The following is a 26,562-nucleotide window of genomic DNA, read 5'->3' on the forward strand; positions in this document are numbered from 1 at the left end:
GTTATGAGAAACTCAGACAACGACACAACTCGTACGTTATTTGTGTGGTTAAAGTTTTAAAGAAGTAGCATAATCATATGGCCATTGATAGTGGAAACTTAAAAACAGTATATTTGACTTTTGAGCTCCAACAAGATTACCTGTCAATCTGACTGACTTAAATCCCACAAAAACCCAAGTGCTGCACTGCACTGCACTGCACTGCACTGCACTGCACTTCTCTCAAAAGTCAAGTCAACCGCGTATATTTTCCGGCGATGTTTAACATCCGGTACCTTCTCTTCCTGTTACCAATAATCTACTTGCTCTCTTTGATCGCTGCTCAGATATCGATCACGCAACTTCTCCATGGCTAACATTATCAGGTAAGGATTTGCATGGGTCGGTTCTTGCCCATAACCGAGTGGTTATGATGGTTTCGGCTAATCGGTTTTTGAAGGGCTATAGCGAGTCAGTTATGGGTTAGTTAACCATGAATTTGAACCTAGCAACAAAATTGGTGATCACGAAGAGTTAGGTTGCAACAAAGTCTGCACTAGAAAAGAAATTATATTGATCTGAAAAAGCATATACAAAACATGTAACTCAATAGCCAGATTTTAATTGCTAATTGAGAACATAATATTACAAAATCTGGAAATATCAAAACTTGCCACTCTTGATTTTGAATTTGTTCACAAAAAGAATGTAGGCAACACTCGGATAATACCCATGCTATCTTCTGAATTTTCCACATCACTCTCGCTGATTTTGCTTATGCAGTTAATCAACCGCCTATATAAAAAAACTCCAAATACTACAAAGATGTTTCTTTTGCTTTTTGGTATTGGTATGGGTGACTACTGTTGCGCACGGTTCTTACTCTATCAAGGCTGGTGGCGTTTTCATGTGTAGGTAAGTAGGTTGTTTATCATTGGCAGTTTCATAGTCTCTGTCAGTGTTGTCAGGTTTGATAATGCAATAAACATGTGTTCTTTTTATCAAAGCCATGCATATAATTTAACATTAACAATTTAATGATGTTGGATTTGGTTGCTATATGTTGTTTTTGGACATGTATACTTAAGGTTTAGGTTGCTTCTGTAGTTTTAGTAGTCATTTTTTTTGTTGAAGGTTTTAGCCGGCAGTAATTGACACTTGCTTACTTGACATGCCAACTTTGGGTTGCAGCCGTGGGAGCATTGAGCCGTGTTTCAATGTCAATGGGAAGTTGTGTATTTGAGCTTCTTGCTTTCGTAATGACTAGGATGATATGTAGATATGAGTGATACGAGTCACCCGTGTTATTTTTTCTTTGTTTTGTAATGACTACGAAATTTCTAGGCACTAACCCGCGCAACTCTTGAGTTATATGAAATTTAACATTCTTTATACAAACTGTAATGCAAATTTGTATAAATAAGCTCTACATACAACTGGGGAATGCCACTGCAATTTATGATGTGTCATTGTTTTTTTTTTTTAATTCCATTTGTGGAAGTAGAGTGGATTAAAGCTCTCTGATTGTTTTGATACTCTTATTTTATGGTGTGGATTCCTAAATTAGACTTTTAGGTTGTATATCAATTAAATTGATGTGTTAGACATAAAGCATTTCATTTTTGTATTTGGCTATGGTTTCACAAACCCCCGCAACGCGGGGGGGGGGGGGGGTCGAAATCCTAGTTACTTTTAAAGAATTTATATTCTTCAAAACTAGCATACTAAACATTCGGTATGTTAAATCATGTTGGGGTTGACGGGTCAAAGTGTTTCACCAAAACATTAGCGCATACGCTATCCGTGGCAAAAACACCACAATATCCGCACACACATAAAAGCGTGACAACCGAACACAACCCATTTAATCGGTTTATCTAAACATGTCAAAGGGATTGGTGGGGTGATAATCAAGTTGTAAAGTGTAAACGTGCTTTATCGTGTTGGTGGGTTCACACCCATCCCACTTAATGGTTATGAGAAACTCAGACAACGACACAACTCGTACGTTATTTGTGTGGTTAAAGTTTAAAGAAGTAGCATAATCATATGGCCATTTGATAGTGGAAACTTAAAAACAGTATATTTGACTTTTGAGCTCCAACAAGATTACCTGTCAATCTGACTGACTTAAATCCCACAAAAACCCAAGTGCTGCACTGCACTGCACTGCACTGCACTGCACTGCACTTCTCTCAAAAGTCAAGTCAAACCGCGTATATTTTCCGGCGATGTTTAACATCCGGTACCTTCTCTTCCTGTTACCAATAATCTACTTGCTCTCTTTGATCGCTGCTCAGATATCCGATCACGCAACTTCTCCATGGCTAACATTATCAGGTAAGGATGTGCATGGGTCGGTTCTTGCCCATAACCGAGTGGTTATGATGGTTTCGGCTAATCGGTTTTGAAGGGCTATAGCGAGTCAGTTATGGGTTAGTTAACCATGAATTTGAACCTAGCAACAAAATTGGTGATCACGAAGAGTTAGGTTGCAACAAAGTCTGCACTAGAAAAGAAATTATATTGATCTGAAAAAGCATATACAAAACATGTAACTCAATAGCCAGATTTTAATTGCTAATTGAGAACATAATATTACAAAATCTGGAAATATCAAACTTGCCCACTCTTGATTTTGAATTTGTTCACAAAAAGATGTAGGCAACACTCGGATAATACCCATGCTATCTTCTAATTTCCACATCACTCTCGCTGATTTTGCTTATGCAGTTAATCAACCGCCTATATAAAAAAACTCCAAATACTACAAAGATGTTTCTTTTGCTTTTTGGTATTGGTATGGGTGACTACTGTTGCGCACGGTTCTTACTCTATCAAGGCTGGTGGCGTTTTCATGTGTAGGTAAGTAGGTTGTTTATCATTGGCAGTTTCATAGTCTCTGTCAGTGTTGTCAGGTTTGATAATGCAATAAACATGTGTTCTTTTTATCAAAGCCATGCATATAATTTAACATTAACAATTTAATGATGTTGGATTTTGGTTGCTATATGTTGTTTTTGGACATGTATACTTAAGGTTTAGGTTGCTTCTGTAGTTTTAGTAGTCATTTTTTTTTGTTGAAGGTTTTAGCCGGCAGTAATTGACACTTGCTTACTTGACATGCCAACTTTGGTTGCAGCCGTGGGAGCATTGAGCCGTGTTTCAATGTCAATGGGGAAGTTGTGTATTTGAGCTTCTTGCTTTCGTAATGACTAGGATGATATGTAGATATGAGTGATACGAGTCACCCGGTGTTATTTTTTCTTTGTTTTGTAATGACTACGAAATTCTAGGCACTAACCCGCGCAACTCTTGAGTTATATGAAATTTAACATTCTTTATACAAACTGTAATGCAAATTTGTATAAATAAGCTCTACATACAACTGGGGAATGCCACTGCAATTTATGATGTTCATTGTTTTTTTTTTTAATTCCATTTGTGGAAGTAGAGTGGATTAAAGCTCTCTGATTGTTTTGATACTCTTATTTTATGGTGTGGATCCTAAATTAGACTTTTAGGTTGTATATCAATTAAATGATGTGTTAGAATAAAGCATTCATTTTTGTATTTGGCTATGGTTTCACAAACCCCCGCAACGCGGGGGGGGGGGGGGGGGGGGGTCGAAATCCTAGTTACTTTTAAAGAATTTATATTCTTCAAAACTAGCATACTAAACATTCGGTATGTTAAATCATGTTGGGTTGACGGGTCAAAGTGTTTCACCAAAACATTAGCCATACGCTATCCGTGGCAAAAAACACCACAATATCCGCACACACATAAAAGCGTGACAACCGAACACAACCCATTTAATCGGTTTATCTAAACATGTCAAAGGGATTGGTGGGTGATAATCAAGTTGTAAAGTGTAAACGTGTTTATCGTGTTGGTGGGTTCACACCCATCCCACTTAATGGTTATGAGAAAACTCAGACAACGACACAACTCGTACGTTATTTGTGTGGTTAAAGTTTAAAGAAGTAGCATAATCATATGGCCATTTGATAGTGGAAACTTAAAAACAGTATATTTGACTTTTGAGCTCCAACAAGATTACCTGTCAATCTGACTGACTTAAATCCCACAAAAACCCAAGTGCTGCACTGCACTGCACTGCACTGCACTGCACTTCTCTCAAAAGTCAAGTCAACCGCGTATATTTTCCGGCGATGTTTAACATCCGGTACCTTCTCTACCTGTTACCAATAATCTACTTGCTCTCTTTGATCGCTGCTCAGATATCCGATCACGCAACTTCTCCATGGCTAACATTATCAGGTAAGGATGTGCATGGGTCGGTTCTTGCCCATAACCCGAGTGGTTATGCATGGTTTCGGCTAATCGGTTTTCGAAGGGCTATAGCGAGTCAGTTATGGGTTAGTTAACCATGAATTTGAACCTAGCTAGAAATAGCTCAAAAACAATATGACTGGGTATTATTTGGGAATGAAAATTTGTGCTTGATATTTTTTACTATAGAATGTTATGTATTATATTAGTATGCTAAAAAATACATATAATCTATAATATTAATAACACATGTAATTGGTCCTGGTTTCATTTTCACGTGTATGAAAACCTTGTTAACCACTATTTTCGCTTTTCAAGAAAACACTAAACCAGCCCAATCGGTTTTTCATACCGATTAGGTTTCATCGGTTAATTCAATTATGCATGGGCGGGCTCTTAGGGTGTGCCAAGTGGGTGGCCGCCCGGGGGCACTTTTTTCGGGTGCATAAAAGTTTTAAAAAATTCCCGATGTTATATATGTATAATACCCAAACGTTTATAATCCCACTATTTTTATAGTACTCAAACACCTTTTAGACCCACTTTTTTAGATTACCCAAAGATTTATAGGCCCACAAAAATGCAAGTACTTTTTAATTAATCAACATAGGTTAAATAAATAAAAATAAAAGAAACGAATAGGCGGGATAACATCAAAACAAATATGCAGAAAGGAGTTTTTCGACATTATAGTTGTTGAAATCTTGTTTTCGATCCACAATGTCCCAAGAAAGATTTAGCGGGTTGGTGATGATAGCTATCGAGAACGGAACATTAGAGAGCATAGACTGTGAAGAGTTGATTCACCAATTTGCTATCAAGAATGTTAAGAGAGCTTCACAAATCCTCATTAGCTATTAGCCTATTCAATATGTCATAAACTCATTCTAATACCATGATTTTGCTAATTGTTATGTTTATCGCTATAACTTTAATCGGCATAAAAAAAATGTTTACATTATTTAATATGTTAAGGTTTAAGGGACATTTTTTTTTGCCTGCCCCGGGGCACGTGAATTCTCAGAGCCGACCCCTGCAATTATGGGTCGGTTAATTCAGTTATATGCGCACACCCCATTTAACAGGCATAACATGTATAATGTGTATGCATCTTTCTTTCTTATGATATGTTCTTAAAATCAACTTGCAGGAAAGCGCCCATTAGTGGTCGCAAATGGTGGATTTTCAGGCCTATTTCCTTCTTCCAGCTACAATGCCTATGAGCTAGCTCTGGTCACTAGCGTACCCGATGTAATTCTGTTGTGTGATGTACATTTAACTAAAGATAACTTTGGCATATGTTTCCCAAATATTAATCTTCAAAATTATTCTACAATCGCTACAATGGTTGCTAATAGAAAAAACACGTATAAAGTCAACGGAGTACCTGTAAAAGGATACTTTCCTGTTGACTTCACCATTTCTGACCTACAAAAAGTCTTCTGTAAGTTCATGCATGTGACACCCGGTAATTTCCCAATCCTATAAACTAAGTAATCAACCTAATAATTAGGTGATTGTGAATATTATGCGCGTTATATTAGAATCAGCGCGGACATGTGTTATGTGCGCCGTGCGCGAGCGCGCTATATTAGAATCAGCGCGGGCATGTGTTATGTGCGCCGTGCGCGAGCGCGCTATATTAGAATCAACGCGGGCATGTGTTATGTGCGCCCTGCGCGAGCGCGCTATGTTAGAATCAGCGCGGGCACGTTATGTGCGCCCTGCGCGAGCGCGCGATGTAAGAACCAGCGTGGGCATATGTTATATGCGCCATGCGCGAATGTTTTGGCTTTATGTTTTCATGTAACTTAACTTTATGTTGTCTAATGGGTTGACCGTCCCGCATGATGCTAAGGCGGGTGCATCCCAAATCGTTTATGCGCGTGCAGAAGGGGAACTAACCTCCCCGCATGGCGGGAACATTGAGAGTTAGTTTGTCTGAAGCTCCAAGATGGAATTGACTTCAACATAACTGATCACTATGTTGAAATACCAAGACCACCTGGAGAATCTACAAATGAAACTCAATGTCCCTGACTGCGAGAAGGTTACAAACCTACCCGCAGCAAAGAAATGTCCTTCACGCAGAAAGCTATGCGCACAAAGTTATACGCGCAGAACACTTAGTCTATTCTCCAGATGTAAGGAGATTATTCCCGCCCAAAAGGAAACAGTAGCGTGTTTCAGAGATTTCCACTTTTTAACTGTACACTGACAAAAGCATCTGAAAAAGCATACTGTAACATGAAAAGTCAACTGTCAGCCACCCTACTCTCACCAACCACAAACCTGCATGTCCTGTCCAAATCAAATCAGAATCCACTCCTCCACTTTTAAATAAATAATAATAATTTCCATACTTTATCATCATTACACCTAGATATGAAAAGATTACAATCCCCTAAAGCAAGGGATTGTGTTCCCTGAATCTTGCCTATAAATATGTAACCCAAATTATCACCCAAACACACTTCAAACTTCTCTCTTAAGAACTGCAACCTTGCACTAATCATCTCCCAAGCATCCGTTGTTTTCATTTCCGATCCTGTTACTAGACCTTCAATTCCGAGGCCAACACCAAGAAAACCCGAATCTCGATTAATCCCTTAACAAGAAACACAGGTGAGTCTCATAGCCCCTATTTTCACTATTTTCACTGTTTTTAAACTGTTTTCGGGGCGAGGGACACGTACTTAAATTACGATTTATCATGGTATACTTACAAGTTATGCAAACGATTGTGTTTAAATTATGTTTCATGATGAGCAATGCAAACGGTTATCTATGGTTTACGATGTATGTGCGCCAGAATTCGAGTAAGTGATCACTTTACCATTGGAACTCTAAGGGTAGGGACTGCTGGTTTGATCCACCCACTCGTAGGGGTCGCACCTCTTTGCATGGACGAGTGCCTAGTATGGTCATGGGGCAGTACTATGGGATTGAGCCCGCTCGTAGGGGTCGCGCCTCTTTGCATGGACGAGCGCCTTGTTTTCCGGCACAACGTCCGCGCGTAACCCGCGGGACGGAATTATTGATTAGCTCGTAGGGGCAGCGCCTCTTTGCATAGACGAGCACGGTTTTTCAGAAATATCCACGCGTAACCCGCGGGACGGCATTACATTATTTAGCTCGTAGTGGCAGCGCCACTTTGCATGGACGAGCACGTTTTCCAGAAACGTTCGCAGCGTAACCCGCGGAACGGATCTATCAGAAATATGTTGTCAGATCTATGTTTTCATACGGATTATCAAGCATATGTTTAGACATGAAATCAGAAATGTATTTCAATATGATTTTTATCAAGACTATGATGCAATGCGATTTATCAAGTTACTAAAACTTGTGAACTCACTCAGTTTATACTGATTCAAATGTTTTACGTGTCTTTCAGGAGATAACTAGGTAGCGCATGGAGTCACACTTAGAGCACCTCACGCTGAACATCTAAAACTAGCTTTTTGGAAGATTTTAGTTCTATCCCTTCGATGCGCGTGGTTGTTCCCGCTGCGCAAGGGGATATGGCGTGGAAATCTTCAACAGTTTTTATACTTGGATGTTTTTATGTAATTTTTAAACAATGTAATGTAATTGTATTAAACATTTCATGCGCAATGAAAATCTTACTTTGAATGTTTGCAATGGCCCGTGCTTAATTATCAATCCCCACTCGCGCGCGCCCGGCTGTTTCCGCCGCTCAGGGCCGGGTGTGACAGATTGGTATCAGAGCACTGGTTATAGCGAACTAGGAAAAGAAGTTTTAACCTAGACTATAACCGTTGGGGAATCGCATGAAATATTTTTCAAAGAAAATATTTTCAAAAGAAACTATACACACACTTAGGAACACTGGTCACACAGTGTCTAGTGAATAAAGATAAGAACATTATGTGCTCAGAGTACATGCGCTAAGTTTGATATATTTTCACTCTTTTAAAGCGAGAATGCCTCCAACTAGAGCCAAGGGAATTACCATGACACCCGAGGAACTCGCGGAAATAATCGCGCAAGCGATCGCAACACATGAGGCCAGCAAGGCCGAATCTAGTCAGGGTCGTCAGGAGAACGAGACCCCAGAACCCGAATCAGGAGCCTTGGACAAAGGGTGCTCCTATAAGACATTTATGGCCTGTAGGCCTTGGCCATTCAAGGGTACCGATGGGGCCATTGGACTCTACAACTGGATTGACAAGATGGAGACAGTTCTCTCCATTAGCGGATGTAGTGAGAACCAGAAGGTCCTTTACGCGACCTGCATGTTCCAAGAAGCAGCTTCGTCTTGGTGGAAGCTTCAAGTGAAGACCTTGGGGCGAGAAGTTGCTCTTCACAAGACCTGGGAGGAACTGAAGGAAATGTTGATGAGAAAGTTCTGCTCTCGCGCAGAAATTCAGAGTCTGCAACAGGAATTCTGGAACCACACCATGGTAGGAACGGATATCGACGCCTACAACAACCGGTTCAACGAGCTTTGCCAGTTGGTGCCAGACATGGCAAACACGGAGGAAAAGAAGATCGAGAGGTATATCTTTGGGTTACCTCCTGTTGTTAGGGTTCCGCTCAACGCCGCAGCACCTCCAACCTTTGATGAGGCGGTAGCGCGGGCCATCACCCTTACAAGGGATACGGTCCGTGCGGGTATGTTGACTACGCGCGGAATCGAGCAGCGAACCTCTGATCCCAAGAGGAAGTGGAACTCTCACCACCGAGGGTCCGACTCCAAGCAGCCACCGTTCAAGAAGCAAGAAAGCGCAAGGACTTATGCGATTCAGGCCGCGGAGCCACCGCGAAAAGGATACAGCGGGCCTCGCCCATGGTGCAGCAAATGCAAGTATCACCACGAGGGTGAATGCGCAAGAATCGAATGCGCCAAATGTGGCAGACCAGGGCACAAGACGATGAATTGCCGTATCAGAAAAGCTGGAGCGAGCGACAACTGCTACGCATGCGGGAAGCCAGGGCATTTTAGTCGGGATTGCCCGCAAAAGGGAAACCAAGCTCGCGGGAGAGCTTTTGTGATCGGCGCGGGCGAAGCTAAAGAAGAGCCGAATGTGGTAACCGGTACGTTTTTGCTTAACGGCCATTTTGCATCTGTCTTATTTGATACTGGAGCTGACCTAAAATTTATATCCGCTGAGTTTAAAGACTCCCTAAGCTTAGCGACCAGTAGGCTAGACACACCTTATACTATAGAACTAGCCAATGGTAGGCAGTTATGCGCGATCGAAAGAACTGAACAATGTGTAATAGTCATGGGAGGTCACGGGTTTAATATTAACATGTTGCCAATAGACTTGGGAAGTTTTGACATTGTGGTAGGTATGGATTGGTTAGTCGAGAACCACGCGGAAGTTATTTGCCATGAGAAGCAGGTTCGGGTCCCACTGTTGAACGGAGAGACCTTGGTAATTCAAGGGGAAAGAAGGGGAGTTGCGACAAAACTGATTTCGTGCCTAAAGGCGCGCAAGTGCCTAAGGAAAGGGTGCTACGCCTTCCTGGCGCATGTAGTAGAGAAGAAAGGAGATGAGCGAAGAATTGAAGACTTACCAGTAGTGCGCGAATTTCCAGAAGTTTTTCCTGAAGATTTGCCCGGATTACCGCCACCGCGACAAGTCGAATTTCGTATTGATTTAGTCCCAGGAGCTGCGCCAGTAGCTCGAGCGCCTTATCGACTAGCTCCATCTGAGATGCAAGAGCTATCCAATCAATTACAGGAACTATTGGATAAGGGTTTCATACGCCCAAGCTTTTCACCTTGGGGAGCTTCAGTACTGTTTGTTAAGAAGAAGGATGGTTCGTTCAGAATGTGTATTGACTACAGGGAGCTGAACAAGCTGACAGTCAAGAATCGGTACCCCTTACTGAGGATTGACGACTTATTTGACCAGTTGCAGGGATCCAGTTATTATTCGAAAGTAGACCTACGGTCAGGATACCACCAACTTAGGGTCCATGAGGAAGATGTGCCGAAAACAGCCTTCCGAACTAGATACGGCCATCATGAGTTCTTAGTGATGCCTTTCGGGCTAACTAATGCGCCGGCTGTATTCATGGATCTGATGAACCGCGTGTGCAAACCATATTTGGACAAGTTTGTGATTGTATTTATAGATGATATTCTGATTTACTCTCGGACCAAGGCCGAGCATGAGCAACACCTGAGATTGATTTTGGAATTGTTGAAGAAAGAAAAGTTGTATGCGAAGTTTTCCAAGTGTGAGTTTTGGCTTAGAGAAGTTCACTTTCTCGGTCACGTTGTAAACGAGAAAGGAATACACGTTGATCCTTCCAAAGTCAAGGCCATCGAAAACTGGGAAGCGCCAAAAACCCCAACTGAGGTGAGGCAATTCCTAGGACTAGCTGGCTACTATCGACGCTTCATTGAGAACTTCTCCAAGATAGCTCTACCTCTGACCGCGCTAACTCAGAAAGACAAGAAGTTTGTTTGGGGCGAAAATCAGGAAGCGGCGTTTCAAATGTTGAAACAGAAGTTATGTAGTGCGCCAATTTTGTCTCTGCCCGAGGGGACGGATGACATCGTCGTTTACTGCGACGCTTCACATCAGGGACTCGGATGTGTCCTTATGCAGTGAGACAAAGTCATAGCGTATGCCTCACGCCAACTCAAGACCAATGAAAAGAACTACACAACGCATGATCTGGAACTTGGAGCGGTTGTCTTCGCGCTAAAGATTTGGCGCCATTACCTCTATGGTACAAAGTGTATAATCTTTACGGATCACAAGAGCCTTCAACATATATTTGATCAAAAGGATTTAAACATGAGGCAACGAAGATGGGTTGAATTGTTGAATGATTATGATTGTGAAATAAAGTATCACCCTGGAAAGGCGAATGTGGTAGCAGACGCGCTAAGTAGGAAGGAGCGAATAAAAACGCTACGAGTCAAGGCTCTAAAACTGACCATTCGCGCAGAGCTCTCTACCCGCATCCGAGACGCTCAACAAGAAGCCTTGAAACCAGAGTTTGTTAAAAACGAATCCCTTGGGGGTATGATTAAGAGTTTGGAACTTAAAGAGAACGGCAATCTATATTTCGCTAACCGCATATGGGTCCCTCTCAAGGGAGGATTGCGCGAGCAAGTATTAAACGAAGCTCACAAGACGCGGTATTCCGTACATCCTGGCGCAGACAAGATGTACCAAGATGTTAAAGCGCTGTATTGGTGGCCCAATCTTAAAGGCGCCATCGCGACATATGTCAGTAAGTGCCTGACGTGTTCGAAGGTAAAGGCTGAATACCAGAAGCCGTCGGGGTTACTTCAGCAGCCAGAAATTCCCATGTGGAAGTGGGAACAAATCTCTATGGACTTCATCACCAAACTGCCAAGGACACCTGGGGTTACGACACGATCTGGGTTATTGTAGATCGGCTAACTAAGTCAGCGCACTTCCTGCCGATCAAGGAAACCGATAAGATGGAAAAGTTAGCCCGATTGTATATTCGAGAAGTAGTTTCAAAACATGGAGTCCCAGTGTCCATCATTTCTGATAGAGATAGTCGGTTCACCTCAAGGTTTTGGAGATCGTTACAAGGGGCTTTAGGTACTCGTCTTGACATGAGTACAGCTTATCATCCCCAAACGGATGGACAAAACGAGCGAACAATCCAGACATTGGAAGATATGTTGCGCGCGTGCGCAATCGATTTCGGGGGTAGCTGGGATACTCATCTCCCATTGGTTGAATTTTCATACAACAACAGTTATCACACAAGCCTCAAGGCTGCGCCGTTTGAAGCTTTGTATGGGCGCAAGTGTAGATCCCCACTGTGCTGGGCTGAAGTGGGTGACAAGCAAATGACTGGTCCAGAATTGATCCAAGAAACAACAGACAAGATTTTTCAGATACGGGATCGCCTTAAGACAGCGCGCGACAGACAGAAGAGCTACGCAGATGTGCGAAGGAAACCGTTGGAGTTTCAAGTAGGGGATAGAGTACTTTTGAAAGTCTCTCCATGGAAAGGAGTCCCCCGTTTCGGCAAGCGAGGAAAGTTGAATCCGCGCTACATTGGACCATTTGAGATCCTGGAAAGGATCGGTCCGGTTGTTTATAAACTCCGTTTACCCGCCGAACTCAGTGGATTTATGATACGTTTCATGTGTCCAACCTCAAAAAGTGTTTATCTGACGAAACGTTGATTCTACCGTTGGAAGAGATTCACATCGACAAACATCTGCACTTCGTAGAAGAGCCTATAGCCGTAACCGATTGGAAAGAACAAAAGTTGCGCAGAAGTCGAATCAAGTTAGTAAAGGTTCAATGGAACTCAAGGCGTGGGCCTGAATTCACTTGGGAAAGAGAAGATCAAATGCGCCAGAAATACCCACACCTCTTTCAGAGCATGGCTTCTGCCAGCGACGTCTCCTAAATTTCGGGACGAAATTCTCTTAACAGGGGGAAAATGTGACACCCGGTAATTTCCCAATCCTATAAACTAAGTAATCAACCTAATAATTAGGTGATTGTGAATATTATGCGCGCTATATTAGAATCAGCGAGGGCATGTGTAATGTGCGCCGTGCGCGAGCGCGCTATATTAGAATCAGCGCGGGCATGTGTTATGTGCGCCGTGCGCGAGCGCGCTATATTAGAATCAGCGCGGGCATGTGTTATGTGCGCCCTGCGCGAGCGCGCTATGTTAGAATCAGCGCGGGCACGTTATGTGCGCCCTGCGCGAGCGCGCGATGTAAGAACCAGCGTGGGCATATGTTATATGCGCCATGCGCGAATGTTTTGGCTTTATGTTTTCATGTAACTTAACTTTATGTTGTCTAATGGGTTGACCGTCCCGCATGATGCTAAGGCGGGTGCATCCCAAATCGTTTATGCGCGTGCAGAAGGGGAACTAACCTCCACGCATGGCGGGAACATTGAGAGTTAGTTTGTCTGAAGCTCCAAGATGGAATTGACTTCAACATAACTGATCACTATGTTGAAATACCAAGACCACCTGGAGAATCTACAAATGAAACTCAATGTCCCTGACTGCGAGAAGGTTACAAACCTACCCGCAGCAAAGAAATGTCCTTCACGCAGAAAGCTATGCGCACAAAGTTATACGCGCAGAACACTTAGTCTATTCTCCAGATGTAAGGAGATTATTCCCGCCCAAAAGGAAACAGTAGCGTGTTTCAGAGATTTCCACTTTTTAACTGTACACTGACAAAAGCATCTGAAAAAGCATACTGTAACATGAAAAGTCAACTGTCAGCCATCCTACTCTCACCAACCACAAACCTGCATGTCCTGTCCAAATCAAATCAGAATCCACTCCTCCACTTTTAAATAAATAATAATAATTTCCATACTTTATCATCATTACACCTAGATATGAAAAGATTACAATCCCCTAAAGCAAGGGATTGTGTTCCCTGAATCTTGCCTATAAATATGTAACCCAAATTATCACCCAAACACACTTCAAACTTCTCTCTTAAGAACTGCAACCTTGCACTAATCATCTCCCAAGCATCCGTTGTTTTCATTTCCGATCCTGTTACTAGACCTTCAATTCCGAGGCCAACACCAAGAAAACCCGAATCTCGATTAATCCCTTAACAAGAAACACAGGTGAGTCTCACAGCCCCTATTTTCACTATTTTCACTGTTTTTAAACTGTTTTCGGGGCGAGGGACACGTACTTAAATTACGATTTATCATGGTATACTTACAAGTTATGCAAACGATTGTGTTTAAATTATGTTTCATGATGAGCAATGCAAATGGTTATCTATGGTTTACGATGTATGTGCGCCAGAATTCGAGTAAGTGATCACTTTACCATTGGAACTCTAAGGGTAGGGACTGCTGGTTTGATCCACCCACTCGTAGGGGTCGCACCTCTTTGCATGGACGAGTGCCTAGTATGGTCATGGGGCAGTACTATGGGATTGAGCCCGCTCGTAGGGGTCGCGCCTCTTTGCATGGACGAGCGCCTTGTTTTCCGGCACAACGTCCGCGCGTAACCCGCGGGACGGAATTATTGATTAGCTCGTAGGGGCAGCGCCTCTTTGCATAGACGAGAACGGTTTTTCAGAAATATCCACGCGTAACCCGCGGGACGGCATTACATTATTTAGCTCGTAGTGGCAGCGCCACTTTGCATGGACGAGCACGTTTTCCAGAAACGTTCGCGCGTAACCCGCGGAACGGATCTATCAGAAATATGTTGTCAGATCTATGTTTTCATACGGATTATCAAGCATATGTTTAGACATGAAATCAGAAATGTGTTTCAATATGATTTTTATCAAGACTATGATGCAATGCGATTTATCAAGTTACTAAAACTTGTGAACTCACTCAGTTTATACTGATTCAAATGTTTTACGTGTCTTTCAGGAGATAACTAGGTAGCGCATGGAGTCACACTTAGAGCACCTCACGCTGAACATCTAAAACTAGCTTTTTGGAAGATTTTAGTTCTATCCCTTCGATGCGCGTGGTTGTTCCCGCTGCGCAAGGGGATATGGCGTGGAAATCTTCAACAGTTTTTATACTTGGATGTTTTTATGTAATTTTTAAACAATGTAATGTAATTGTATTAAACATTTCATGCGCAATGAAAATCTTACTTTGAATGTTTGCAATGGCCCGTGCTTAATTATCAATCCCCACTCGCGCGCGCCCGGCTGTTTCCGCCGCTCAGGGCCGGGTGTGACAATGCATCATTTTCGGTTTCATACAGTTAGTTGTCAATGATATAATGTCTATGTTTAGTATGGTTAATGATAAAAGGATAATATTACTATTATTGTTACAGTAACACAAGGGATCTACTATAGGAGCCCGTGTTTTGATGACTCTTCCAGCATTCTTACTGTTGATGACGTGGCCGGGTTAGAACCACCGGGGCTGTGGTTGAACATCCAGCATGATGTGTTTTACCGCCAGCATAATTTGAGCATGAGAAGTTATGTCTTGGCTGCTTCAAGAAAATTTGGTATTAAATATATTTCATCACCTGAAGTGAATTTTCTTAGAAGTATTGTGACAAAATTTAATCCAAAAACAACCAAATTAGTTTTTCGGTTTCTTAGACCGGGTGACACCGAGCCTACAACTAAACAAACATATCGTCATCTTTTGAGGAATCTGACATTTATCACAACATTTGCACAAGGAATTATTGTTCCTAAAACATACATATGGCCTGTCAGTAGTGATTTCTATTTGCAACCGGCTACTACTTTGGTAACCGATGCTCATAAAGCGGGTCTAGAAGTTTTTGCTTCTGATATGGCAAATGATGTGCAACTCGCGTACAATTACAGTTATGACCCTGCACTTGAGTATCTCCAATATGTTGAAAACGGTGCGTTTTCTGTTGATGGTGTGCTTTCTGATAACCCAATAACTCCATCTGTAACATTTGGTAAGTCATTAATATTATGTTTCTTGTCTTGTTGCTCTTCAAGATTCTAATTTCTATGCATGTAATATTACAGATTGCCTTTCAAACTTGGGGAAAAACAAAACTCAAGGTACATATATTATTCTGGATATTAAACTATATTAATATATTATTAATGATGACGTGGTTTTTTTCTTTATGATTTGTTCAGAAAAACCTTTAATTATATCAAATGAAGGAGCAAGTGGTGATTACCCGGGGTTACTGATTTGGCATATCAAAAAGCTGTTAATGACGGTGCAGATATTATCGATTGTCCGGTTCAAATAACGAGTGATGGGATACCTTTTTGTCTAGGTTCAATAAACCTCCTTGGTAGAACGAATGTTGAGCGGTCGGGATTTACTAGTTTTATATCAACGATTCCTGACCTTCAAACCGGTCCTGGAATATTTACCTTCAGTCTCACTTGGGACCAGATTCAGACCTTACAACGTAAGTATTCTACTTGCTAGTTTTATATCATTATTCATTAACGTTACGGTTTTTCTTATATTCTTATTTCTTTTTTCTTTTATGTTTTAGCTGTAATGCGCAACCCATTTTCAAACTTTGGTTTTTCGAGAAATCCAAGATTCAAAAAATCTGGCAACTTTATGAAACTATCTGACTTTTTGGAGTTTGCTAGTAATGCTACTTCAGTTTCTGGTGTCTTGATCAACATTAAAGTGAGTCACAAGTCAACATAATTTCATTCATTTATTAACTCATACAAAAGTGATACCATTTTTGTTGTCACAACTTGCAGAATGCAGCTTACTTAGCTGCTAATCAAGGATTGAGTGTAACAGATGCGGTAATGAACGTTTTAAATAAATCTAGAACAAATAAACAAAGGACCAAGAAAATTTTGATCGCGTCACCGGATAGTGCGGTTCTGAAACTTTTCAAGGCAAGAAGCAAAAGACATGAGCTTGTTTATGAAATTGATGAGAATATAAGTGATGTCCTCAATTCGACCGTCACAGATATACGTGAATTTGCCAATTCTGTTATTATTGGGAAGGAATCTGTGTTTCCTAAAAACAGTGGATTTCTTGGTGATCAAACTGAAGTTGTTGCAAAGCTTCATGCTTTCAAGCTCCCTGTGTATGTAAAGGTTTTTGATAATGAGTTTGTTTCACAGCCATTCGACTTCTTTTCAGACCCGTATGTTGAAATTAACACGTATGTTAACGGTGCTGGTGTCAATGGTGTCATTACATCTTATCCAGCCACTGCTTCCAAATACAGAAGTAAGTTTATTTATTTTGTGAATTGTTTGTTTTGACTTTGTCAGTCAAACTGGTATATGTCACATATAGTTTTTTTAGTTTTCTCATGATTCCTTCCTCTCTGTATATACTTATTAATTTATAAGTTTTGGTGGGATTTAGGGAACCGTTGTCTAGGGTTAGCAGCGGACAAGATACCAGCATACATGAGTCCAGCAGGACCTGGCCAGTTATTATCACTCATGACACCTCTAATGATGCCACCGGCTGCGGCTCCTAATCCTGTTTTGAAAGATGCTGACGTGGCTCAAGGACCCGTACCTCCTACAAAACCATCTGGCAGTGCAGCTACACTCTAAAACTGTGGTGAGGATTCTGCTTATTGTTGTTGCTTTTGATACCGAGTACTGTCTGTAATTTGAATTTAATTTGGCATTTGTATGTATTAACATATTTGTGGTATACGAATCGTGAACTTAAATCAAGCATGATAAATCTTGAATCTTCAATACCAAATAACCATACATGACATCATCCCCTCCATGGGGAATTTGTAAGAACCTCTATACTATGCTACATTTTCTGTTAATACAGTTGGAAGGACGTCAACCTACTAGCAAGTTGCAAAACGCTATGTGCGCATACTCCTAACAAAAATGACATTAACTATATGACACCTCCTCAACAAAAAAGAAAAATAAACATAAGATGGTCCTAACTCCCTGCATCTCAAAGCCTGCAGATGGATGACATATCATTATAATCATATGCATCGGTTAAACTTCTCTAAAACACCTCGATCATTCATACGGATTTCTAAACGTTCTCAAAAGATTCGGGATATCATAAGCGAGCATGTCATCAACACCTTGTATCATTTTCGACTTCACTCTTTCAAATTTGTCTATATTGTAACCGTTTAACGCCTGTCTAAAGGTATCAATATTTGGGAAATCACCCGGTGGTAAATGATGCTCCCGTTGAATCTTTTCAAAAACTTGTTCAAGATTATCAATTAGCCTCTGTTGAGCCTTCGTCTTCCCGATCCAGCTTGGCATCTCCTTTTTTAACTGGTTGATGATGTAAGCGTGAATCTTTGCTGATCTAGCTCGTTTCACAAACTCGTTTATCTGTATATGATATATAAGCTATAAGGTTGATAACATAAAAAAAAAAGAAACATACTTTCTTAAACTGCATGAAAATATCTCTCAACTTAGTTTTAATATTATTTAAAGAGCAAATATCATTTAAAACCAACATACTGTTATGCAAATTCCTTTTACATGTTAACATGGAACAAAAGAGCGAAAAAAAAAATAGTTTTAAACAACTTGGAACTGGTACATCCGGTTGTTTTGCTTATGTGTCTATTCTTTATCCCAGTTGTTTTTTTAAAACAATTTGGATGTACCTGTTCCAAGTTGTTTAAAAATGAAATTTCACAACTTTGTTTAAGTTTAACATGTAAAGGGATTTTAATATGCAATAAAATGCTGAGGGGCTTTGGTAAGAAAATATGGAAAATATGTTGGTTTTTTATGTTATTTGCGCTCCTTAATTTGTCAAAAATACACAAAAAAAGTAAGTCCCTCATGCTACTTTTTATAATAGCGTCTTGTTATCTTTTAAAATGGTCAAAATAAGACCGTATAAATTTTAAAATGGTCAAGATGAGTCTAAGGGATAACAAATCTCTATTTTAAACTTTTTTGCTTATGTTCGTGCATTATAGACAAGTTTAGGGGATTTAATATACCTAAACTCGACTGAGGGGCTTTTTCATCTATTTTTGACAAATTTAGGGACTTTAATATACCTGAATCAGGCTGGGTGACTTTTTCACTCAAAATTTGATTGGTCTTTTATGGTATTTGCACCAAGTTAGTACATAACCAAACCCAAATTAAATAAAAAATTAAAATGAAAAATTAACTCACTCTACGGTCACAAGACTTTTTAGGTATGTCCTTTAAGTCATTAAGAAGGTCATCCTGCTCTTTCTCAAATAACACTGCCCCGAGTGGCCCATCGTCAGTTGTGTTAATTGGTTTGTCATTAAACGAACTGGCCTCAAAAGATAAAACATGTGAGTTTATAAAACCAAAAACAGTTGACCAAGGCCAAATGCTAAAATGGCAATCATAGCATACCCGATGTAAACACGCATAACCTCTGGTGTGTTTAAAACTTTACCAAGTGACCACATTAGTGCACCATACACTCTCATGAGCTACAAAACAAAAATAAATTTTAAACAATACTAATCACTAACCAACTTAGAATAAACAATATTAATATTGACCAACAAGTTTTTTTCTTACTTGTTGGGTATCAACTTGATCAGCCTTGTTCAAGACCACACGGATTTTGTCATCATGTCCTCTTAAAGATGATATGACACGCTTGAATTCATCACTTATATCGAGTTTATGAGGATCAAATAGAAGTAAAATCATATCACATTTTGCAGCAAACCACGACGTGACACCTGTGAAGTCATAGCTTCTTTCTGTTCTTTGTTTCTCTCCTGATAGAACTCCGGGAGTGTCGATAAATGTGATATGCTCCAACAACTATTTTAGCCAAACACAAAACATATGATCAGTTTTATAGAAAATTAAAGAATATATTATTCTCACAAAATTTGCATGCTTTAATAATAACTTACAGGATGAGCCATTTGAGAGCACTGGAATTTAGACAAGAATGCACTTCCAAAAGTAGTTAGACCGTTAAATGGCATGTCTGCTTGAACAGCAACCGTATTCCCGGGAATACTTCTCTCATCAGTTCCATTCTGCATAGAGCAAAAGAAATAAGAAAGATTGTTTCAACCATTTTAATTTATTTTGCAATTTTATAAAATCCAACAAGTTCAACTGCCATATAAAGTATCCTAAAAGGATCTACGACATACCATGACCGCAACGAATCTATCTGTTGTAGGCTCAGGGCCAATATGTGCTCCTGACGGAAAGATACAACAATAAGAAACAAAGATAGAGTTGTGGTAGACGTGGCAAAATGGGTGGGTCGGGTAACTAGTCTATTTAGTTGGGGTGTAAATGAGCCGAGAGCCCTAGCTCGACTTGGCTTGTTTAACTTACAGAGAGCTCGAGCCCGGCTCGTTTCAAGCTCTATATTAAAGCTTGAGCTCGGCTCGTGAGTTGTTTTTCAAGCTCGAGCTCAGCCAAGGATTGATTCATTTATTACATATTAATTAATTTATATAAATATTTTTATATTTATTTTTGACATATATTTCAATCATAACTTTATATATAACATAATATATATTATATAGTTATTTCTAACATGATTTTTATATACTAATTATTAGATAATGTATATCACATAAAAATAATAAAAAATTAGGCTCGTGAGCTGGCTCAAGTTCGATAAGTGAAGCTCGGGCTTGGGCTCGTTTATTAAACAAGATTATCTTAGGCTCGAGCTCGGGTTCATTTAAGCTCGATTAGAGCCTTTAATGAGCCGATCTCGAGTATCTCATGTCTCACGATCCCATTCGGGCACTTTTTTGTAGGGCTGAGATTGGGTTAATCTTAAACATTTCCTACTAGATATTGTATAAAAGTCGAATAAAATGATTTGAACTATTTTATTTATTTTATTTTTTGCGTGGCATTTACTAGACATAAAACATAACCTGAATTGACCTATTTGTAAGTTATTTGATCAAAATTGTCACCTCTAACAGGCATTGTTGGTGGGGTCAGGAGTGATCGAAGAACATACCTGGATAACCACTTCTAAGCAAATGTTTTATGAATGTTGTTTTCCCAGTTGAGTATTGACCCAAAAGCATCACCATAGGTTTGGCTTCAAAATCACTGTTGGTCTAAAACAAGCAACAGCAACAATTCACAAGGAAACTAATTATTATTGGTTTACAAATAATCCACATAATGGTTTAAAGTTCATTTGAAACACTATCTAACTTACCAATGTGGGAGAAACAAACTCATTAAACCGATGCATGGTTTCTAAAGGCTTTAGTTTCTGAATGTATAGCTTCTTCAGGCCATCGACGATTGACGTAACAGACTTTAAGGGAATCTAAGCATTCACAAAGAATACTGGGATAAAAAACATTTTTCTAAAAATATTCAAACTTGTTGAAGATTAATCATAATACCTTCTTTGTATGCTTTCCGTTAGCAGAAATCTCAACCTGAGAACCGCCACCTGAAAGAGTATAAAAACTGTACATTAGACAATATCCTCTTGCTTTTTTTCCCAAAAGACATAGTAATTACCATTGAAATCAACATCGCTTGACTTTTGATGTCGCTTGTGTTTCTGCAAATATTGATAAACATATTAGTGCATCTTTTTCGTTTATTCTGCTAAAAAAACCGATGCCATACTTACCGCTAGTAACATATCCAGACCCTCCATCGTTGGTGGTTTCAAATCTTCAGCATTAACTGCAAAAACCAAGTTTTTCACCCGAAAACATATGATCAATCATATGAATTTACTAACAAATGACATAGTTTCAAAGAAATCAAGTGAGGTGTATAAGTTCCTGCCTGAGTCTACAAGGTCACTGCTCACTGTATGTCCGGTTTGAGCCAAAGAAATCAACTGATATTCACACAAATTGTAAAATATGAGTTTCTATAGCTGTCCAATGTAAGAAAGATATAATGAATGAACAAATTAACCACCTGCATCGCAGTAACAAACTCTTTGAAAGAAAGAAACCCTTGTCTTTTGGTATCCGCAATCGCCCACACCTTATAAAATCAAATTAGGCTTCAGTAATACAAAATCCAAATTCCTCCACCAGGCAAACTCGAGCTCAGCACATGAGTAGTTTTTTAAGCTCGAGTTTGGTTCATTTATTATTCATTAATTACTTTATTTTTTATTAGTTTACTCTAAATACGGCAATGTAGAAATAATATGCAGGATTAAAAACCTGTTTGAGATCTTGTCGAGATAAATTGGACATGGCGAAAAACTTGATGGCATCATTTCCGGTAACGCGTCCATCGCCATCTGAAGATGCATAAATATTAATAACAAGATCAATTTTGATCAACTGAAATAATAATAATAATAATAATAATAATAATAATAATAATAAATAATAATAATAATAATAATAATAATAAGTTAAACCTGAGTCAGCGCAAAGGAACCAATCTTGATAGAGCTTGTGATGTTCCTTAGAACAGCGATTGATCGGAGCCGAAGCAATATCCATTGCAACCGAAAATCTGAAATTATTATTACGATAACAATTCCAGATTCTCGAGGGGCTCCAAATCAAATCAAATCAAAAGGTGTGATTCGTTTCTATTGATTCAACCAACTTTTATTTATTTAGAATGAATCGAATCGAATAGAAACGAGTTGAATAATCGAAATGAATGAATGTTGAAAAATTGCAAGTGATGATGAAATTTGGTTTCCTTTATTCACTCCTCCGTTTGAGGCGCCAAACCTCACAGATTTTGGATGATCTCAGTTGCATAACTAACGGCTACGGAAGTGGGTGGGTGGGCCCCAAAAATAATAATATTATTATATTTATACAAACTAGGATTTAGACTCGTGTTTCGTAGCATGACCATTAAACCAAACGAAAAAGGATACATAAAAAACGTTAAACCACGAACGTGTTGCGAGCGATGCGAAATCAGCCTTTATCGGGTTACGATATCAGAACTAAACAAAAGAAATGAACCGGTCAAATCCAAAATACAACAAATTATCACATGTAGAACCAAAAAACCAGCACGCTACAGGCTTACAGCTACGAACTGACGCATTCGGTTAACATAAATTAGTAAATCAAAAAAACATATTTTCGAGGCGCGATATCAGTTAAAACATGGATATAAAACATGTGACGATGAGATAGTTTTAGATATGAAAAAGTTTCAGTCATTGTAAATACCAACTACAACAACTACTCAGCAAAGTTTATGAAAATCGTTTAACCGACAAATAATACATGTAAAGCTGATAATTACCCAATTTTAAGGTTTAAAAATGTTGTTGGCATTAAATATAATAATCAGTTAAAACAATAAATAAAATAAAGGGAATAAAAATCATATGATAATGAATCTTTATGTATTTTTTTAAAAGATAAACGTATACAAATATAAATAACAAATAATAAAGTAAAGCTTAAGTAATAAAAAAGAAAATGCAATATATAATTGATATCAATCTTTCTATGACCCTTCACTATGAGCGCGGTGAAGAAGTTTGGCGAGCGCTGTTGGGCGCGGAACACAACTAAGGGGCGTCCTTGGTGGTGGGGCGTCGATAGTGAACGTCGTCAGAACGGCCGACGCGGAATAGAGAAAAACAAGTGGACCCAGCCCACAATGAATATATTACCGTTTAATAAAAAAATCAAAAAATATTATATATATATATATATATATATATATATATATATATATATATATATATGATAGAGATATTTTGAGAACTTAGTGAGTTATAAGAACTTTAAGAACTCAATATAAACCACAAATTTAATTAAATGAGTATAAAATATGTGGTTGAGATTAAATCTGATTAAATAATGAATCAGGAGATAGAATAAAGATTTGTGATAATTACACAAGTTTGAATGTTAGTTACACATGTGTAATAAGTCGATTCGGTGTGTAAAAAAATATTGTAATTTTTTTTACGTTACTTACACTTACGTATTACACATGTGTAAAAAAATTCAAAAAAAAATTGTTACGTAGTTCTTTCGAGTTTTTAAAACTCAACATGGTTCTCAAAAGAAATCAATCTTATATATATATATATATATATATATGTAGGGGATGGTTCAAGAGAGAAATGATATTATTGCAAGAAATGTAAGAAATGAATATGGACCAATGGTTTTGTTTTAAGTTTTAAATGTTTAAAGCTAAATAAAGAACCTATTAATTATTATTCTTCTTCGATTAATATAACTAATAAACCATAATATTTATTTATTTAATTAATATAACTAGTTAAATTATTATAATTAAAAAATATTTAGAACTCATTTATTTTTATAACTTACCTTTTGTTTCTTTAATTTTTACCCTACACAAGTATAATTTATTCATACATTAGAATTTCTTTCTATCCAAAACTAATTTCTTCCAACTCAATATATTAATATCCATCAACACATACATACATTATGATGAATAATACCAAAAAACAATTTTACATGTGTTTGCATTATGTATCAACAAAAAACATACAACCTACACAATAACATATAATCTACACTTGTTCTAAGAATAAGACAACATATAATTTACACAATAAAAACATTTAACCTACACACAAAATTCATCATCAATAAAATACACGCACACGAAAACATATAACCTACACACAAAAAACATATAACCTACACAAGGAAATTTTATCTTACACAAATACAATTTATTCATACATTAATTTCTTTTCAAAACCAATTTCTTCAAACTCAACATATCAATATCCATCAACATGTGGTTACATTGTAATGAATAATACAAAAACTATCTTACACATGGTTGCATTAAATATCAAAAAAATATACAACATATACAAAAACATATAACCTATACTTGTTCTAAGAATAAGAAAACATATAGCTTACATACGAAAAACATATGACCTATGCATGTGTAGGGTATTTGTATATTTTTGTAGTTTATATAATTGTTGATGTCGAATTACATATGTAAGTTATATGTTTTTTGTATGTTGTACGTTTTTATTGCTCAAAACAAGTGTAGGTTATATAACTTTGTGTAGGTTTTATATTTATTGAACTTAAATACGTTGATATATGCTAATATATTTTGTGGAAATTATTTTTTTAATATAAAGAAATAGTATTATATGAATAAATTGTATTTATGTTGAATAAAATGAAGAATGTATAAATAAAAAATAAAAGTAAAGTAGTGTTTTTATCTTTTTAATTATTATAGTTAAATTAGTTTGAATATTAATTAGAGATATTTATTATGGTTATATTAGTTGTATTAATTGGAGAGAGAGTGTGCATTTATTGTTGCATTTACATCTTTTTTATTTATTTTTAAATATTTAAAACCTAAAATAAAACTAGTGGCTGATATTCATTTCTCTCATTTCTTGCAATAATTTGATTTCTTTCTTGAACTTAAACATATATATATATATATATATATATATATATATATATATATATATATATATATATATATATATGGGTTTGGATCAAATACAAATAAAATTAACGTGCTAAACGTGAGAATCAAGTAGAGTAATTATATATACAAGTAGAGTAATTATGTAATTACGCATATATATATATATATATATATATATATATATATATATATATATATATATATCATTCACTCAATCTTTACAAAAACATATCCTACACTCTTAAAACTTATATAATTTTCTCCAAAAATATGTCTTCTGAATTATCTTCGACACCTGACTACTACCAAAAATTTTCCATAAGTAGTGCTTCCAATAAAAGTATTTTCAAAAATGGTGGGGTTTTTTAAGTATTTTAAAAAATGGTGAAACCGTGGTTTCAAACCACGGTTTGTCTATTTTTCTTTAAGTGTGTCAGTTGACTTTTAAGAAAACAAGAAAGCAAGAATAAAATAATACAAACCGTGGTTTGAAACCACATATTACACCTAAAATATAACCTAATACTGTTGTCCGTAAGCGAGGTGGTTTTGATGTTCAAGCCGTGGTTTCAAACCACGGTTTGATGTTTATTATTATTTTTTTTGGCAAGTACACTTTTTAATATACAAGAACAACACATACAATAAAAGCACAAATATTTAAGACATACAACATTAAATAAAACATGTTACTTGTGTTTGCGCCCGTGCGCGTGCATATGTTCCATTCCAAATGAGCGTGCTTTTGTTATATGTTTAGGTCGTGTCTCCTTTGGGGGGTGATTTATATCTACTGGTCGATGTTGATCCGATGGATCTCCGTCATCAAAACCTTGGAACGGTACAGGTGATACAAAGTACCACCCAATAAGTGTAGTATATACACCTTGCCCTCCTAACACAATCGTCTTCCGATGCGTCATCCGGAAAATATTTCCTAGTTCAGCTGTAAGACGAGTTAACCTTAATTTTTGATTTTTAAAATCATTTTCTTCAACATGCAATCCTAATAGTTCATTACACAGGTACCGTTGCTCGGGAAATGTTAATCTAGTATCCCTACCAGAAACAACCTTATCTCCAATCGACAGACCCCATAGAACTTGTACATCTTCTAAGGTTATTGTGGTCTCCCCAAACTTGAAGTGAAATGTGTGTGTTTTCGAGCGCCACCTCTCAACTAACGCGGTTACAAGATGATTATCAACCATTTTGTAACCACATTCAATAACACCGCCAAAACAGCAACACGCATGTGGCGCATGACGTTCTCTGGTATTGGTTACGTCTAAAGCATTCCCAAAATTTTTGATCGCCACGACGAACTGTTAGGGGTTCTTGACTAAAATTGTTATTATGAAACAAATAGTAGGCCCGATGCTTTTCACCTAAAAATAACAATTCAGAACTACTTGGACCAGGAAATACTCGTGGATTCATTTTCTAATCTCACAACACATGTTATG

The 26,562-nt window shown here is 38.1% G+C and overlaps 1 protein-coding gene and 1 pseudogene across 2 annotated transcripts; one reads left to right on the forward strand and one right to left on the reverse strand.

Annotated features, from left to right (window-relative positions):
- Positions 1–3,795: 3,795 nt before the first annotated feature.
- On the forward strand, positions 3,796–18,016 carry LOC143579765 (glycerophosphodiester phosphodiesterase GDPDL3-like; annotated as a pseudogene). Its single transcript, XR_013143517.1, has 8 exons — positions 3,796–4,263; positions 5,426–5,719; positions 15,061–15,672; positions 15,746–15,781; positions 15,863–16,146; positions 16,237–16,379; positions 16,460–16,946; positions 17,088–18,016. The product of XR_013143517.1 is annotated as a glycerophosphodiester phosphodiesterase GDPDL3-like (transcript).
- Positions 17,726–26,307, reverse strand: LOC143579766 (EH domain-containing protein 1-like). The gene is made up of 15 exons (XM_077062978.1): positions 25,983–26,307; positions 21,874–21,953; positions 21,620–21,688; positions 21,431–21,536; positions 21,321–21,376; positions 21,206–21,248; positions 21,085–21,134; positions 20,892–21,005; positions 20,685–20,787; positions 19,846–19,895; positions 19,597–19,725; positions 19,250–19,501; positions 19,079–19,158; positions 18,866–18,992; positions 17,726–18,055 (listed from the first exon to the last, which is right to left on the reverse strand). Exons 1-15 carry the CDS (start codon positions 26,305–26,307, stop codon positions 17,726–17,728), a joined length of 1,914 nt encoding a protein of 637 aa, XP_076919093.1.
- Between the last annotated feature and the right edge of the window lie 255 nt (positions 26,308–26,562).

The sequence above is a fragment of the Bidens hawaiensis genome, unplaced genomic scaffold (genome assembly GCF_021521415.1).
Source record: "Bidens hawaiensis isolate Kalapana, Puna unplaced genomic scaffold, B.hawaiensis_p1.1 tig00029937_1, whole genome shotgun sequence".
Taxonomy (NCBI): domain Eukaryota; kingdom Viridiplantae; phylum Streptophyta; class Magnoliopsida; order Asterales; family Asteraceae; genus Bidens; species Bidens hawaiensis.